The 16,883-nt window shown below is 42.0% G+C and overlaps 1 protein-coding gene across 4 annotated transcripts; it reads left to right on the top strand.

The window, feature by feature from the left end:
* The first annotated feature begins 353 nt into the window (after window positions 1-353).
* HNRNPA3 (heterogeneous nuclear ribonucleoprotein A3) lies at window positions 354-14,312 on the top strand. Of its 4 annotated transcripts, none has more exons than XM_036386528.2 (13): window positions 354-469; window positions 4,206-4,315; window positions 4,795-4,818; window positions 8,523-8,645; window positions 8,736-8,882; window positions 8,964-9,174; window positions 9,411-9,500; window positions 9,576-9,668; window positions 9,797-9,877; window positions 10,564-10,710; window positions 11,529-11,654; window positions 11,740-11,811; window positions 11,898-14,312. In XM_036386528.2, exons 2-12 carry the CDS (start codon window positions 4,250-4,252, stop codon window positions 11,790-11,792), a joined length of 1,161 nt encoding a protein of 386 aa, XP_036242421.1. In that variant the 5' UTR covers window positions 354-469; window positions 4,206-4,249; the 3' UTR covers window positions 11,793-11,811; window positions 11,898-14,312. The 4 variants fall into 4 exon arrangements, with proteins under 4 accessions (XP_036242421.1, XP_036242418.1, XP_036242420.1 ...); XM_036386525.2 differs by having other exon boundaries at window positions 9,767-9,877; XM_036386527.1 differs by having other exon boundaries at window positions 9,561-9,668.
* Window positions 14,313-16,883: the final 2,571 nt, after the last annotated feature.

The raw sequence follows: 16,883 nt of genomic DNA, 5'->3' as shown, positions 1-16,883 counted from the left end.
TTTTGGCATTTATCCGGAAACTGACTAAGCTACCCTCAGTTCTGAGGGTGAGCGCTGAACGAGCTCTGGAGAGCCAATCTTCAGCTGCCTCCTTGCAGCATCTCCAGGGTAAAACAATACACAGAGACAAATAACTTCTCTTAGAAGGCGCTGTGCACCTCGGGCACACCCTGATACTCCTGCAGCTGTGTCCTGTAGGCAGAGCATTTCCTCCTTTCCCTCTCTCTCTCCTGCCAAGCACCCGACGCCGCTCTGCACAGGCCGGCGCGCAGCGATCCCTCACAGGGCCCCTCGCGCTCGGGGGCGGGGCGGGGGCGGCCCCACTGAGGGGAGGCGGGGCCGCCCCGCGCTCCCGTCGCGGCTGCGCCGGCGCCGCCACCCCCACAGCGGGCGGCGGTTTGTGCGCGCGGCCGGCGGTCGGCGTGGGACCGACGAGGGCGGGAAGGCGCTGTCGCTGAACGCCGGCACGGTGATATTTTCTCTTTCCTCCCCTCCCTACCCTTCCCCGCACATTCCCTCTCCCCACCTTCCCTCGCTCCCGACTCTTTTCTGTCCTTCTGGCGGGGAAGGCGCTGCACGGACGGGGGGGAGAGGAGGGGGGGGGCGATGGGTGGCGGGCCCTGAGAAGAAAAGCGGTAACGGCCGCAGCGCGCGCGCCGCCCCGAGCCCGCCTTGCCGCCACGTGACCCCCCCCCCGCGCCCACCCCCTCCTCTCCCGCCCGGCTCCATATTGGCGCTGCGCTGGCCGAGCCCGGGCACAAAATGGAGGTAACTGCGCGCGGGGCGCGGGGCTTGCCGCCATCGGCCGAGGCGGCAGCGAGGCGGCTCCTGCCGCGCGGAGCTGGAGCGGCTTGAATTGCGCCCGAGCCCGCGGGCGGGAAAGCGCGGCGGGAAGGGGGTGGTTGGCGGCAACATGTCATGGAGCCCCTTGCAGTTGCCGCGACCGTCGCCTCGTCGTGGCGTTCCCGCCGCGCTCCAGACCCGCTTTCGCCTGCGACACGCCGCGTTTGTCCGCAATGGCGGCGCAGGCAGGAAGAGAGAGGGAGCGGGAGAGGCGGCGCTTCCGCCGCGCGGCCCCGCGGGCTGCGGCCGCCATTTCGCAGCGCTCCGGCGCGTGGGTGAGGGGCCCGGCCCTCGGCCCGGGGCAGGGCTGGGGGCGGCAGAGCCCTTCGCAGCAGTCCTGGGGACACCGAAACACATGGGCGCGTGTCCGGGCTGCAGTAGGGCAAGGCGAGCGCTACACGTGCGCGTGTCATTGTTCTGCCCTCCCTGTGTTCCTTTCCCCCTTCCCTCCCTGGCCCACCCCCCTCCAGCGTAAGTTACTCGGAGTAGTGCGGCAGGGGTATTCTTTAACACACTTTTACACGCTCAGTTTTCTCGAAACAGATTTTAGAAGCATTAAAATCGTTTACTGCAGTACGCTGCATTTCGCAGAGGAATGCTGCAACACGTCGTAGCACCTCCCTAGTATCTTTTACTCCTGCCCAGAGGGAGTTAAATCGTGCCGGGAGCCCTTGCTGCTCGGGGAGGTGGGGGAAGGAAAACTACAGACAGAGTTCTCTTCCTTTTCTCCACTCCCCCAATTACACGTGCAGAAGACCCAGGACATTCGGTGGCATTCTGCCATGATCCTGGTGGGCAGCATGAAGCAGTCTGCACAAACCTAGTGAAATCATCCTCGCCCTACTTGGAGGGAAATCGTTATGATATTCTGCCCTTGCTTTTCTTTCCTCAAAACCTAAGGTTCTTTTCTCAAGTGTTTCAGAGTACGTCAAGCAAAAATAGTGGGGTTTTATTTTTGTGTGCGTAGTATTTTTTTATCTTTGCTCCTTTCACTGAACACTGAAACCTTAGAAATTAAGATATGAGAAACCAACAGTTCACACTAGTTTCTGTTCCTGTATTAAAAACAGAAGAAGTGGATCCCTTAACCAAAGCAGCTAAAAACAACTTTTCATGTAAGCAATTGTTTTAGCTGCTTCGGGGTTTAATAACTGAGGGGGCTGATGCGTTCAAAGCATTGGAAAGTGGTTCAGTAAAGCTTGGGAACCTATTGCATTAGGTATTAAGCTCGTACCTTGGGTTTTTTTCTCAGGCACATGTTCCTGTTGGTGTTGGGAATACACTACCTATACACTTAAAACTGGGAATCAGTTTTTTCCTCCTTTACTTTTGGGTTTGGTAAAACACCCTTCTGTATGCACTTCAAGTCCACCTTCAGCTGCTTATAGAAAAGACCAGTGCATTTCCAAAGTATTCTCTGATTGGATAGGTGAACTTCCATCTTCATAATGTCTGGTTTGTCTCTGTTAGCTTCTTTTCTCCTGTAAGAGACAGAGCAGCGTTGGGAGTAATGAGACAAGTCCTGGTGACTTTTTTATTGTTGTAATTTAAAGCTTTCTTTGGAGACTGCTTTAAATTCTCTAGATAAATTGCAGTATATGTTTGCTCAATCCTAGTTTATTAACTAGCGTTTAATAGTAAAGGTATTCTGAGTATTCAGAGTTGAATAGAGTATTTTGTTGGTGATAAGAGTTTAAAAATTTGGTGCTGTCAGTCTTAACGTTCTGTAAGGCAAAATAGGAATAGGGCTGAGCAGGGCTGTGTTCCATATGAGCTGATGGTGCGCATTTCGAGAAGACAACTCCTTTTTAACCCTTAAGGCCTTCAGAGGCCATTGGGGCAGAGACCATGCCCAGGAGCTTTATGTTGGCCAGTGTGGACCCTCGCTGGGGATAGCAACTTCAGAAAGGGATTCATACTTTCCATTACTTTGAAAAGGCGTTTAAATGAGCTTATTCCTTTACTCCCTAACAATTCCTAAAGCCTTATTTTGCTGTATACCTAGTTTGTGGAAAGCCCTGGAAGTGTTAATGTTCTGTTTCATACCTCCCCAACATGACTTTAAAAACTGACAGCTCAGTTGAAGTGCTTAATATCCTAATGCCTCTTAAGTCAAACTGATGTTTGATTTAAAGGACTTCAAGAGCAGCTTTAACATTGTGTAGCAGGAACTGAAGATAATACAAACACTTTGATGTTACTTAATAAAACCTTTTAAATTGTTAATGCATTAAATTGTGATACTCATGATTTCACAGTGGAGTTTAATTTGAAGCTGAATTTTAATATGAAGTTATGTTTAAGAATTTCCACTTAAAATAACAGCCTATATTGCTCATTAGTAGAGACCTGCCTGCCTTTTCACATGCAGGAGCAAAATTTGCAGGAAGAAAACATTAAAAAAACCCCCACAACCCAAACAAACAAACCCATCACAGAAGTACACCTAATCTTGTGAATATCTATGCTTTTAAATGCAGCACATTTGTAATGTACTTAACTTTATTGCATTTTGGCCACTGTAATAAAGCTTCAAGTAACATCCAAAGAAATAATGAATATTGGCCAGAGATAAACGAATACGTTAATACTAGAACCAACTGAATGATCCTAGAAAGTTCTCTAGAAAAAAGGCCAAAGGGTGCATGATTTTTTTGTTTGAATGTGTAGTTATGGGTTCATTCACTGAGCTTATAGTGTAAAAGATTTCTTATTTGTAATGGGACATAGATTACATAGTACAGGGCAGTAATCAAATATGTAATAGGGAAGCAAAAGTAATGCAGATACTGAAGAGACTCCTGAGGATCAGCAGTTCTTGATGTTGCAAGTTAGCATCAGCAAGGGCTTCTTGCACTACTCCTTGTGGAAAGTAGTTTTTAATACAGGAACTATGTAAGACATCCTCTAGTGTTGCACACTGCTGGATAGCTGACTACAAGAGGTAGTCATCAGAAAGTTCTAATAAGCAGTGTTTACAAAATGTTACACGTTTTGGGAGTTAAAAATCCAGAGAAGCAGAATTTACATAGTGGATTTGGATATTGAAGTGGAATTTGCTTGCTGTATCAGTTGTACTCACAGTAGTTTTGTCAGACAGTAATAGATAAAGGTTAGCTGCAGATTTTAGCATTAGTTTGTACAGTGAGCTTGGCTGGGATAGCAGATGCTTCTTTTGCATCTTTTTTCAATTGTTAGCTCAGTAGCCTGAGGCTTTTTGTCCCACCCTTTTAAATACTTCGGAGATTTTTTTCTGCTTCAACCCGTTTCTTCCTGCAAAGCTACACCTGTGCATTGCAGCAGAGAGGGCCCTGTGTCACAGGAACTGGGGTAAGTACTGACTTATCCAACCTGTTTTCTAGGTTTCCTAGATCTAAAAGAAAGGCCGAGTTAGTACCCTTCCAAAATGGCTGCTATTAAGGAAGAGAGAGAAGTGGAAGACTACAAGAGGAAAGGAAGACGATCCTCACAGGTGAGAGGATGGGTTTTTTTATTCAAAATAAAGTAGTTTTAAGGGGAAAAGATAAAAAACCCAAGTTAACCATTTCTATCTGATATAGTAGTATGGTTTTTTTTCTACCTTCTTCATCCCCGTATTAGTGGAGTAACTTTAAATTGCAGTTTATTACATACAGTTGTAAGGGGTGGGTGTTAAGCATAATGGGGAAATTTTGCTTGTCTAGCTTTCTGTTATAAAAGAGTTTATTAAATATATGTTTCTGATTAAAGCAAGGTGGAATTATTAAATTTATGTATCCTCCGAGTATCAGCAGGAACTTGATTACTTCTACCTTCAAAAGTCCTGTTTTTAGTGGGAATGAAGACAGGTTCCTATTTGCTTTTCTTTTTTTTTTTCCCTTTTTTTTTTTAAGTAAAAATGGTTGCCTGATAGTCACTGCAAATGAAAGCGAGCTGTACTAAGTAAAAATAACTGTTTTCTTTTGCTTCTAGCAGAAATACCGTAGACTGAATAAGGTGCGTAGTATAGAGAAGACATTGGGGCTGTTTTTGGGAGGATGGGAGCTAGTTACTTTTGGGGCAGGGTGTGGAAGTGGGAGGGGGGGAAAGTTCTTTAATACCCTTCAGAAAATAATTTTAAGGTCAGCAAAAAGGGTATTAAAAGTGCTTATATAGTTTATGACGGAGGCATTTTATCTTCGTTGATTTGGATTTGTTTGCTTTCTAACAATATTTTTTCAGGTTGCCCGAATATTTTAGCTAGCTCAAACCAACTTTTTTCTGGAATGATACACACTGCAATGTGGGAGGGCCTATACACTTGAATTACGAACAAACCTTGTCCCAGTTGCATGTGTCTGGTAGTGTATGGTTATTTTGTATTGAAGTACAGTGTGTAAAGTCCTTTTGGAAGGAATGTTGAAACTCTCTCACTCATTTGGACTTTGAATTGAGTGTAACGGGGTCGATCAGCTGCATACTAAATAACCTCTTGTAGTTCACAAAAGTAGCTTACCCTGCAACGATCTTAAAAACTCGAGTTTCTAGAGAACAGGTTTCTTAGGGAACGTTGCTGAGGTCCCAGTGGCCTGTAAGCTTTCCCCGTTTCAGAAGGCAGGCTGGGATTGTACTGCCTGGGGACAGGCTGGTCTCAGGTTCAGCCACAGCTGAGGGTAGCCTTGGTGGCCAGCATTTTGTGGGCACTTGCTGCTGCTCAGAGGTAGAATGCATGGGAGAGCTCCACCCGAAAACTGCCTTTAGAGAGAAATATTGCAACTCCAAAAGGCTGATCATTCAAAACCTCTGCCATAGGAAATTCCCTTGATGGCAACCTCAGCATAGGAGCAGTATGTATCTGCAGTAGCTTTGTCTCAAAAGGTGTCAGGATTTCTGCAAAGAGGAGGATTTTCGCAGGAATCCCAGGGGGTTCTAGCTGCCATCTTTCACCCCCCTCCCGCCTTAGGCGAGAGGTACAGTTACAGTGCGCCGGGGTTTCGGTAGGGCCTGGAGGCCGCGGTGCGGTTCGGCGGGCGGCGAGCGGAGGGGCCCGCGGCTCCCGCAGCGCCGGCCTCGCCCTGGGCCCCGCGGGCCGGGCCCCGCCCATGGCGCCACTGCGGCGCCGGCCGCGCGCCCCGCCCTCGCCTCCATATTGGCGCGGCGGCCGCCGCTGAGCACAAAATGGAGGCGGCCGGGCCCGCGCCGCGCTCGGGCTTTGGAGGGGAAGGGCGCAGTCGCTGCAGACGGCAAGTTTTCCGACGCCGCAAAACCGTGTAATGTTTCTGGAAGCCCCTCTGACAGCTTAAGGGGAGAAACAGTGTTTTGCCGACTAAAGGCAGGCTGGACGGTCTTGAAGCTGCTCTCCCCACTCCTGCCAGAGGAGTGCTGCAAAATGGCGTGCTCTCCTGGCGTGTCAGCTGAGCAGGAGGCAGCCTGGTTTTGATAGAGCAGGGTGGAGAGATGTGCTTTGCAGGATTTTCTGTGCAGGAAAGACTGCTGTTAGAAATAACTTTAAACAGAACAACTGAGAAAGAGTCTTGTTTGAAAACCCCAGTGAGAACAAACTGCCTAAAAAACCGATTCCCTAATTCTTTCAAGAAAATACTGCCTTCTATTTTTTGCACATAATTCCTATTACATGTGTGTGTCCTAAGGATAATTCTTATCAAGTAGAACAGAGAAGCTGCAATAGCGGGTGTTCTTCCTGCTGTATGAGAACAGCAGTTCTCATGCACATAATAAGTAGGAAAGAGCTTTGCTTTTCCTTACCTGAAAAATTCTGTGGTTATTCTTTTAATGTAAAAGCAATCGTGAGTTGTTAGCTGGAAACTCTCATAGCCCTGAATAATATCAGAGAACTGTAAATAGTCTGTCCAGTTTTTCCTTACATACATTTCTGGTTTTGAAGGAGTCTAATCTTCACAGCTTCACATAATAAAAGTCTTTCAATACCTGTAGAAGAGTTTTGAAATGCTTAGTGTTCCCAGCTTTAACATAACCCAACTAAAAATTGTTAGTAGATTTTAAAAACTGGAATTAGCAACAGCTAACGACACTTGACCTAAAGCAGTTTATATATGCAGTAGGTGTGTAATCCTATAAAATTGAAAGTCTCAATGTAGTGAGAAGGGAGTTTGTTTTTTTCTTTTAATGCTTTTGTAGTCTGGACTACTTAGAAGACACTAGAAGCTTTACTTTGTAGTCATGGGACCACTGACTGATGGTCATCATTATATGATGATCCTGAGGTAACAAAGACTTAAAGAGTAAGCTGTAATAAAAAATGCTGGCTTTCTCTCTAACAAAATTCAGCAGGTGTAAGGGCAGAGATTTAATTCCCAGACAGCTTTTCATAATCTTAGTTACTGTTTGCTGGAGTACGACCTAAGTATTAGAAGCCAACAGTTTGCTGAAGCACTGTATAATACAAAAACACTCTCTCGAAGGGGCTTAAGCTTTCCTGGCCAGCCCTAGCACTTTGACAGAGGTTAAAGCACTTCAGATTTGAAGCAGAATGTCTACAGATAGAAGTCTGTGGCTGTTTTTATGTAGTTCACATCAGGATAATGCTGCATCTATTCTGGTTTAATGGACTGCAGCAGAAACAGTGAAGCCTGTTGAGCATTGATGCTGCAGAACTGAAGTCAAACACAGCATAGCTGGCCAGCCCCTTGTGGATGTGTTACATGCACAGAAGTACCCACTTGCTAAATGAGATTTTAATCTGGTTGATTTTAAACAGAGAAGTTGGGTAAGACTTCCCTGCCAATGGCAGCTGTGAAAAAATTTTTGTGAACTCCTCGTCAAATGTACGGGGAATTCCCTGTCTAGTAAAAAAGTGCAGCACTGAAACAGAGCAGAAACACAACTGTACTCTTAAACCCATTTCAGTCATTTAACAGAAGACTGGGATCTGCAAATTTGCACCTTTTAAAATGTGGCTGGTCATATATAGGCAGTGTTACGAAGAGCTATTAAACTTGCTTGTTCTGTGATGCTTGCTAAGTTACCAATCTTACTCCAGTAGTTGTACCCACTACTGGTCATTGATGAGTTGTTAGGGCATTTTTTTGTCTGTAAGACATAGGTCCACATTGTCTCACATTTGAGAGGTATTCCCCATAACACTAAAGTCCACATACATATTTACACTATCTTGCTTGCATGTGCTCCAGTAATAGAATTATCAAAGTACAGAATTTATATTTAAAGGAATTGAGTATTGATATGTTCCATAAAGATGTATAAAGATAACCTTTCAAAATGGACATCCCCGAAGAGTAGACCGAACCTTTATTCCTTGTGTACTGCATCCTTAAATTTTTTGTAGATCTGCATATTTATGCTTCATAAAGTGTTAGAACTTCCCTTTATCCAGCAGTGCTTCATCCCCAGTCCCTACAGTGTGAACTGCAGCTCAAAGATATCCACGGAATGAATGCACTTTTGGGTGGTGGGAAGCAACTAAATTACCTAATATATTGAAATTCCTTTACTGTTTGCATTTTAGCGCTCTTTATGTTGTTAGTGTTTTAATTAAAATCACACCTCATTAAGTGTTTACTATTCTGCTGTCTAAACCCATTAGAAGTCATTGTTTTTATGTAAATGTATTTCACCTATTTGTAGTTATAATGTGCACAAATAATTTCTAGTAATTCACTGAAATTTTAATTCTGTAATTTGTATTCAAAATATGTTTTTGATTTTTTTTCATTTTGTAGGGCCATGAGCCAAAGGAGCCAGAGCAGTTGAGAAAGCTGTTCATTGGAGGTCTGAGCTTTGAAACAACAGATGATAGCTTGAGAGAGCACTTTGAGAAATGGGGCACACTCACCGACTGTGTGGTAAAGTCTCTGTTATTAGTTTGTGCTTTTGAAAGGGTTGGGTAGTTAAAGTAGCACAGAAATACAGAGTGCCTCCTTGTGTGTTTGCAGGTGATGAGAGACCCACAAACAAAACGTTCCAGAGGCTTTGGCTTTGTGACTTACTCCTGTGTGGAGGAGGTGGATGCTGCCATGAGCGCTCGGCCACATAAGGTTGATGGACGCGTGGTTGAACCAAAGAGAGCAGTTTCGAGGGAGGTGAGTTAGTGTTCCAGTTAACCACATATCCTGATCTTTACCTACTATTTAAAGCACTGAATTTCATTTTTGGCATTGCAGGATTCTGTAAAGCCTGGGGCACACCTCACCGTAAAGAAGATATTTGTTGGTGGAATTAAAGAAGATACAGAAGAATATAATCTGAGGGAGTACTTTGAAAAATATGGAAAGATTGAAACCATAGAGGTCATGGAAGACAGGCAGAGTGGAAAGAAGAGAGGCTTCGCTTTTGTTACTTTTGATGATCATGATACAGTTGATAAAATTGTTGGTATGTAAGCTCTTCAGTGAGAAATGACTTGTGGGATACAGTGTTAAGATTTCAGAAAAGCACTGTGTGGAATGAGATGATTGCATAATCAGCTGCTTTACCTATTGTAAAGGATGGGGTTGATTTTGTGTTACTTTTCAGTGTGCATATGCCTTATAGTAACTTTCTGTGAGAGTTTTACAGCATATATTGCAATGATGTGATTTCTAACTTGGATTTTTCACTATTTTCTGTAGTTCAGAAATACCATACTATAAATGGACACAACTGTGAAGTGAAAAAAGCACTCTCAAAGCAGGAGATGCAGACTGCTAGCTCTCAGAGAGGTGAGTTGTAGTTGTGCATAGCTATTCTGTGTAACAGGTATTCAATTAATGTAATTCAAGTGAAATATTTTGTAGGTCGTGGGGGTGGCTCAGGCAACTTCATGGGCCGTGGAAACTTCGGAGGCGGTGGAGGGAATTTTGGCCGAGGAGGAAACTTTGGTGGGAGAGGTAAATGGCTGGAATATTATTCTAGAATGTGATTTATGTTTTGGTTATGTTTTTATTTCCTCTGTCAGTTGGCTTAAACACTTAACATGTTTGTTCAGGAAAACATTCTCGTCTGTTTTGTGTTCTAGGAGGCTATGGGGGTGGTGGTGGCGGTGGTGGGAGCAGAGGAAGCTTTGGGGGTGGTGACGGATACAATGGATTTGGTGATGGTAAGTGTATTGTTCACTTCTTTTCCCCCAATGTTAGAACCAGCTGTAAGTCTTGCCTTCACCTTGGAAGCAAAGTTTGTTTTGGTGATAATGTGATAATAACAGTAATGAAAATGAAATAACCTGCATTGTAGAGCTGTGAAGAGTTAACTTTTGTTTTGTTCTCCCCACAAAATGATGGGTGGAAAAAATACTTGTCTGTATTTACCCTTTAAAAATATATCATAAGGTTGTGAGGGAGCTGCTTATTATTGAGAGCTAAGTGAAGATTCTTAGTTGAGATGACTAAAACTGAATAAAGCAGTAAACAACTGAGTAAACTCTTAAGACTTCTTGTGGTTCAGTGGTATCTTTTTTGTGATGTAGTTAGGATGAGTATCCAAAATGCATCTGAAGAGAAATACTGCAATTACCAAAAGGCTAAAAAATGCAATTATCAGAATGCAAAAATGGATGAGGGAAGCAGCATGAAGTTAATTACTTAGGTCCTGATTTTATAAGCATGGGTTTTTTCTTAAATAAGTAGTTAGATAAATCATGCAACCACAATGAATATAATAAAGGAAAACTGCTGTGGGACATCTTTATTGTAAAAGTTTGTTGGTTTGGGTTTTTTTGTTAAATGCATCTTTCCTTACCAGTATTTAGCTTTGGTGTGTTAAGTTTGACTTTTCTTTTATCCAAAGGTGGCAACTATGGCGGTGGTCCTGGCTATGGCAGCAGAGGAGGTTATGGTGGTGGTGGAGGACCAGGATATGGAAACCCAGGTGGTGGATATGGAGGAGGAGGAGGAGGATATGATGGCTACAACGAAGGAGGAAATTTTGGTGGTGGTAAGATTCCAGCTTTAATTTGACATCAGTGGTTCTTAGGTTTCATTTCATAATGCCTGAAATATGGTAATTCATAAAAAAAGTTGTATGTCTAGTTTTTAATGTAGCTTAAGGAAAGTTCTTTTTCATGGGGATCAGCTTTGATAAACCACAACATTGTTTTGCCGGGGATGTATTTTTCAAAAGGCTTTGGCTATAAATCTGTGTGTGGAGGCAGAGTATAGGAATTTTAATGGTTTTGAGCATTTCAAGTATGTTGTCCTTGGATACCAGTTCATAACACATAGATCACATCCTCCTTTGTGAGGACTACAAACACACATTTTTTTAAGCTTTTTTATTTTTTGCCCCAAATTTGGGGAGTTAAGCTGCAAAAACTGCTGCATATCTTACTGTACTTTCTGATCTATGTATGCAGCATGTCCATTACAGTTCTGTCCTTTTTTTGGTGCGAATAAATTTTAATTTACATTATTGTCATCCATCCATGCAGAGTTGTGCAGTAGAAGAATAATGGTGAAACTCATGGTTTTCCGATTTTGGGGGCCTTAATTTGGCCTGTTGGGTTAACATCAAATTGCCTACTCAAACATGCTTATAATAATGTGTTTCATCTCCAATAAAATACCAATTTCTAATTGTAAAAATACTAAGGGTCTTCTGTTACCTGTGCATTTGCATAGAGGTGGCATCAAAATACATGAATTTAATTTTAAATTGTTCTAAACTACTACAATTTATTTTTACATTGGGTATTGGAATTTGGTGAGTTTTGTGTCCTAAGTGTTAAACAAGGCTTTATAAATTCCTTGTTTTAGGTAATTATGGTGGAAGTGGAAACTACAATGATTTTGGCAATTACAGTGGACAACAGCAGTCTAACTATGGTCCCATGAAAGGTGGTGGCAGCTTTGGTGGCAGAAGTTCAGGCAGTCCCTATGGTGGTAAGTATAATTTTGTACAGAAAATATTGTTGCAGTTAAAATCCATTGTTGTTCATGTACTTCAATATACACATTGGTTTTTTAGGTGGTTATGGATCTGGAAGTGGAAGTGGGGGCTATGGTGGTAGAAGATTCTAAAAATGCTACCAGAAAAAGGGTAGGTGTAATGCATATTTATAATGATGATTAATAATGTACAACTGTTCACTGAGAGTAATAATTTTCTTATCCTGTATTCAACAGGCTACAGTTCTTAGCAGGAGAGAGAGCGAGGAGTTGTCAGGAAAGCTGCAGGTTACTTTGAGACAGTCGTCCCAAATGAATTAGAGGAACTGTAAAATCTGCCACAGAAGGAACGATGATCCATAGTCAGAAAAGTTACTGCAGCTTAAACAGGAAACCCTTCTTGATCAGGACTGTCATAGCCACAGTTTGCAAAAAGTGCAGCTATTGATTCATGCAATGTAGTGTCAATTAGATGTACATTCCTGAGGTCTTTCTCTGTTGTAGCTTTGTCTTTCTTTTTTCTTTTTATTTTCCCATTACATCAGGTATATTGCCCTGTAAATTGTGGTAGTGGTACCAGGAATAAACAAATCAATGAATTTTTAACTTTTCAATATTTGTGTAGTTCAGTTTTTCCACATTTAGTACAGAGAACTCTATAACAGAACTGAAATGTAGTTTAGGGTGTTTCCTTGTTAGTTAATAGAGAAGATAAATGCATTTCTCAATTACTATTTTGTATTAATTTAAAGTTAACAATAGAAACACCTATTGATTTGCAGTCTTAAGGGGTCTAGTCTCAGTGTATATACGTAACTGTCATTGACATGAGTTACATAGGCATACAGAGGGAAAACATCTGTATGTTGCATTATAGTTTGTTTAGATGTATAACTAGGATTTGAGTTACTCAAATTAGTGTTTGTGAATCATAGAACTAAGCTTTATCTTAATGAAAACTTCAAATTACTTTTTGGTTTGTGCATATTTTTTTAATTTGTAGTTCTGTATTAGTACTAGCGCTTCAAGAAAATAAGGCATGATAAATATTTTAACAAGACCAACTTTAGACACATGAAAGCTGTCTCCCGTCTCATTTGAGATGCATAAGGGATAACTGAAGTTGTTTAAGTCTTGGGTGGAGAGAAAAAGAAATTTGCTTTTTACCTTTATATTTATTGTAATTCCCGAGAAGTTAAGGTGGGGGGAATCAAGTGCCTGTTTCCTTGGGATATACAATGATTCTGTTTCAATAAAACTATAATTTGGGGAGGGTGGCTTGGAATTTTCATCCCCTTTTTCCCCATTTCCTTCTCCCTTGCACCAGACTGCACTGTTTCAATTAAATGAGGTGTCATAGTGAGAGTAATAGGAATGTTCCTCAATAATTTAATGGCTATATACTTTCTTGCATGCACCCAAGGCAATTTTCTGGACACATGCTTCTGACTGGGAGCCAAGGGGTAGCACAGGTGTAATCACTGACAGTCCCAGGTAACGTGCTCCAAAAGCCCATTCCCCATGGGCTCTTTAATAGTAGAGTCCTTGAGCTGTTTCCCAGCAGACGTGTGTGCTCAGCTGAGAGCTCAAAGATGAAACACGATCTAGTTGTATTTTCCCGACCAGAAGCACTCCCATAACGTAGAGGGTTACAGTCCCCAGTTCCCACAGGTAGAATGATAGTGTGCTACAACTGGATTTGGTGCAGTGAAGTAGAAAATCAGACCAGTACATGTGGCTAGAAATTGTACTTCATTCTCACTTCTGACCTCCAAATTAAGGCACTGCAGTCTGTGCTGTCCTCATCTGATGTGAATTCTCTTGACTATTGCCAGGCCAGTGCTTGCTGTCAATTAAGACTCAGAAGAGTAGGGACCCAGTCAATAAAAGAAATACTCAGACACTTGGCAATATGTATTGGAATTACTCACACCTGTTTCACTTCTGGGTCAATGTGCAGTATAAGGTAAATGCAATTCCAGTGTAGGAATGAATCTGCAAAGATGTATGAAATGGCTTAAGGCATAATCAGTCATATTAATGAATTATAATTTTTAAGAAGTGGTAGAAAAATAAGTGTGTTGTTTGAAAAAAATTAAACATGTTATTTAAACGCTGTTATTGGAGTGTATTTAGACTGCAGTACGCTAAAACAAGGAACCAGTGTCAAGATGGTAGCCTCCAAAATGGATTTCAAAGTCTGCTTATTCTTGTCTGTGGAGTTCTGAAAGATCTCAAAAGTTAAAGCAAGAATTGGTGGTTTAGTGAACGCTTCTGTTGTTGTACGTGTTCATTTGGGCTCGGGGTGGGGGGGAGGCTGTACTTCAATAAAGGCATTTTTTAAACAACCCATTTGGAGTTTGAAAACATGGGAAACTAAACCACAACTCACTAGGGAGTGAGACACCCGACTTCTGACTTGCTTTGTACATTACTATGCTAGAAGATGCGTAGACTTGCACCTGGGGCCTGCATCTGATTGCAGGGACAACTGGAGGATGGGGTTGATGTCCCTTCTGACAATTGATCTGGTATTTCTAAATTTTTTAGAATGTATTGACAGTGTTCTTTTTAACAGGGCCTCTTGTAGCTGTACTGTGACTACAATGTTAACTTTGAAAAATAGTGTCATAATAAACTTTATGAACAAGATCTGTATGCAACCTTTTAAGAGATGGATGTAAGTGACCGCTTTGTAGGTGGGTGGGGTAGCTTAGCTGTTGTTTGTGACGTGGAAAAGTGTAAGCCATGAGGACAGTGATCCGCCAGCTTTACAGAACCTAGGATGTACTTCCTTGATCCATACATTGCTAAGGAGACTCGTAAGACAGGACTTCAGCAGCCTATTGAGTATGGAGAAGTCAGCCTAATTAAAGAATGACAAGGCAGCAGGAGCAACAGCTTCAACTTCCAGAAAAGTGAAGGAATAAGATACTGTGCTGATAGTGAGCAGCTTTCCCAAGGCTAGTTAAATCTGCTTATCACAGCTGAAATATCGAAGAAAGTCTAGCAAGAGTTCTTCACCTTTTGGAGCCTCCTTGAGTGATAGCTACTTGAGTTGACTCAAAATCAATAGGTCTAGCATTTAGACCTGAAAGGAAGGGCAATGAGCATAGGTAAGGTTTGCCTTTAAAATTTTTCATGAATTATAAAGAGTGGTGGGAGGTTTTTTAACAAGGTAAGAGTAATTTCTTTAATTTTCAGGTTGAATGAGAAGCTGCTGCTTGACAAAATGGGGAATGTCTTGCACATCCTCTTCAAATGAAGGTTTCTGACTGGGTAAGATTTGTAGTGTATAGTAAAATGTGTTTAACCCCTATTTCCTTCTAGGCTTACCTTTGACAGTCTCTTTAATATCAAGGGAAGCCATAAGTACTTAGCAGTAAATATTTCAGCATATGTCATCCAGTGTTTCCTGTTCTGGATGAGCACTGCTTGCTGGCACACTTTCTATTCAAGAATCTTCCTGGCAGATAAAAAATTGCTTCGTGTCTGAGGTCAACAAGACAAGTTGATGTTTTCAAATAATGTGTTTTGGTTACTGGTGAGTGTGCTGGGGTGGGGGAAATTGTTCTGTGCCTTGTCATGGTAAGAGGTGCTGCAGAGAAGCCCAGGAAGGCAGTGACACTGAAGTGGTTCTTCGGTTCTCGGCAGCTGTGACCTGTTGCTGCTGCTTGCACCTGTTCTGGGAGGGAGCTCGGTATTGGTGCAAGCTGGGATTTCCCTCCTAGGCAGTGGATCCTGGCTTACCAGGTGATGTTGTATTTACCTGTACAAATCAAAGAGCTCCCTCTCAGATTCTGGGGGCTTTCAGGCAGGGTAATTGAGGCTAATGCTGTCATGATACCCAGCTGAAATCACAATGCATTTGTACAGGCAAATGGAATGGCAATAAAAACTCATGCAGTCTTGATTTTACACAGACTGGAACGTGTATTAAGTCTTGGAACATGTATTATTTCCTTTTCTGCATCTTTGATTGTTACAGGTTCTTTTATAAAGTACTTCAGCATCTGTTTAAATTTCCCAATATATTTCTGAGCCTGTGCATTCTTAGGAAGACAATTTCTATTCTAGTGTTGGTTATACTTCAGTTGCTCTGAAAGTAGTCAAATGGAACCTGCTTATCAGAGACAGAGGCATGTTCACAAACTGTTTCAAGTACTTAGACTTGCTACCTGCTGCCTGTAGGTAGAAAGTAGCTGCCTGTAGACTCCCAGAAAGTAATTCCTGACTTTGTAATACAGAGTTAATATTTGGAAGTAACACACAGAGACTTTCATAAAATCAGAAGCTACTTAATTGAAAATCTCACGAAAACTGCATGTACTTTTAAAAAAACAAGAGACAAGTTTGTGCTTAGCCAAGGTTGAGCCTAAGTCTGAAACTGCAGTACAATCACATTGCCTTAGTGTAATGTGCCAGCTTGTTGCTGAGGTGATGAGCTTCCTTTCTTAAGCCTAAAAGTGAGAAACGTGTGCTCTGCTTGGCACAGCTCCCTCAGGCATCTGTGCAGCAACAGGTAATGGGGAACAGCACTGCCCCTCAGGTACAAATGCTCTTGCACCTGCAGTGCTCTTTAGATTTTTTTTAACGGCAGAATTTTGAAAATGTAACAAAATTAATTTTTAACAAAAACTTTGTAGTTTGCCTTGGTACTAGGCTTGTGGATAGAGTAAAGCTCTACCTTTCTTTAATATGAGAGGATTCCACATTGCTGCAGACTTGTGTGCTCTGGGTGGGTCTTTTTGCACCACATACAGAAATAATCACTGTTAGAATTATTTTTACAGTTTGATTATAACACTCTTGTTAAGATGAATTTGCTTAAATTCAGTTATTTATAGCCAAATCTGTTCAGAAATAACTTTTACCGAAATAAACACTATCTTAAGGGAGCACTAGGTCAATTGTATCTCTGTCCAAGAGGCACTTTTAACAGTTAAGAACTTTATTTCATGGCCATCTGGCTTCTGTTGAAAATAGCAGCTTTAAATGGAGATAGGGATGTAAAGATGCAAAACTAACAAAGCATTGGTCCCTTAGCTACAGTTGTACAGAAGTTTACTTGATAACATAAATGATACTTCCAGGTAGAGAAGGGAGTTTCCCCAAAAGCAACCCAGATTGATGGAGGTAACTATGCTATTACAAAACACCAAAATTAAACACAGCATCGTAACTTTTATATCTTTTCAATACTTAAAGTTCCTAATCTTTTCA

This window comes from Molothrus ater, chromosome 7 (assembly GCF_012460135.2).
Source record: "Molothrus ater isolate BHLD 08-10-18 breed brown headed cowbird chromosome 7, BPBGC_Mater_1.1, whole genome shotgun sequence".
Lineage (NCBI taxonomy): Eukaryota > Metazoa > Chordata > Aves > Passeriformes > Icteridae > Molothrus > Molothrus ater.
This window is presented reverse-complemented; position numbering and strand designations above follow the sequence as displayed.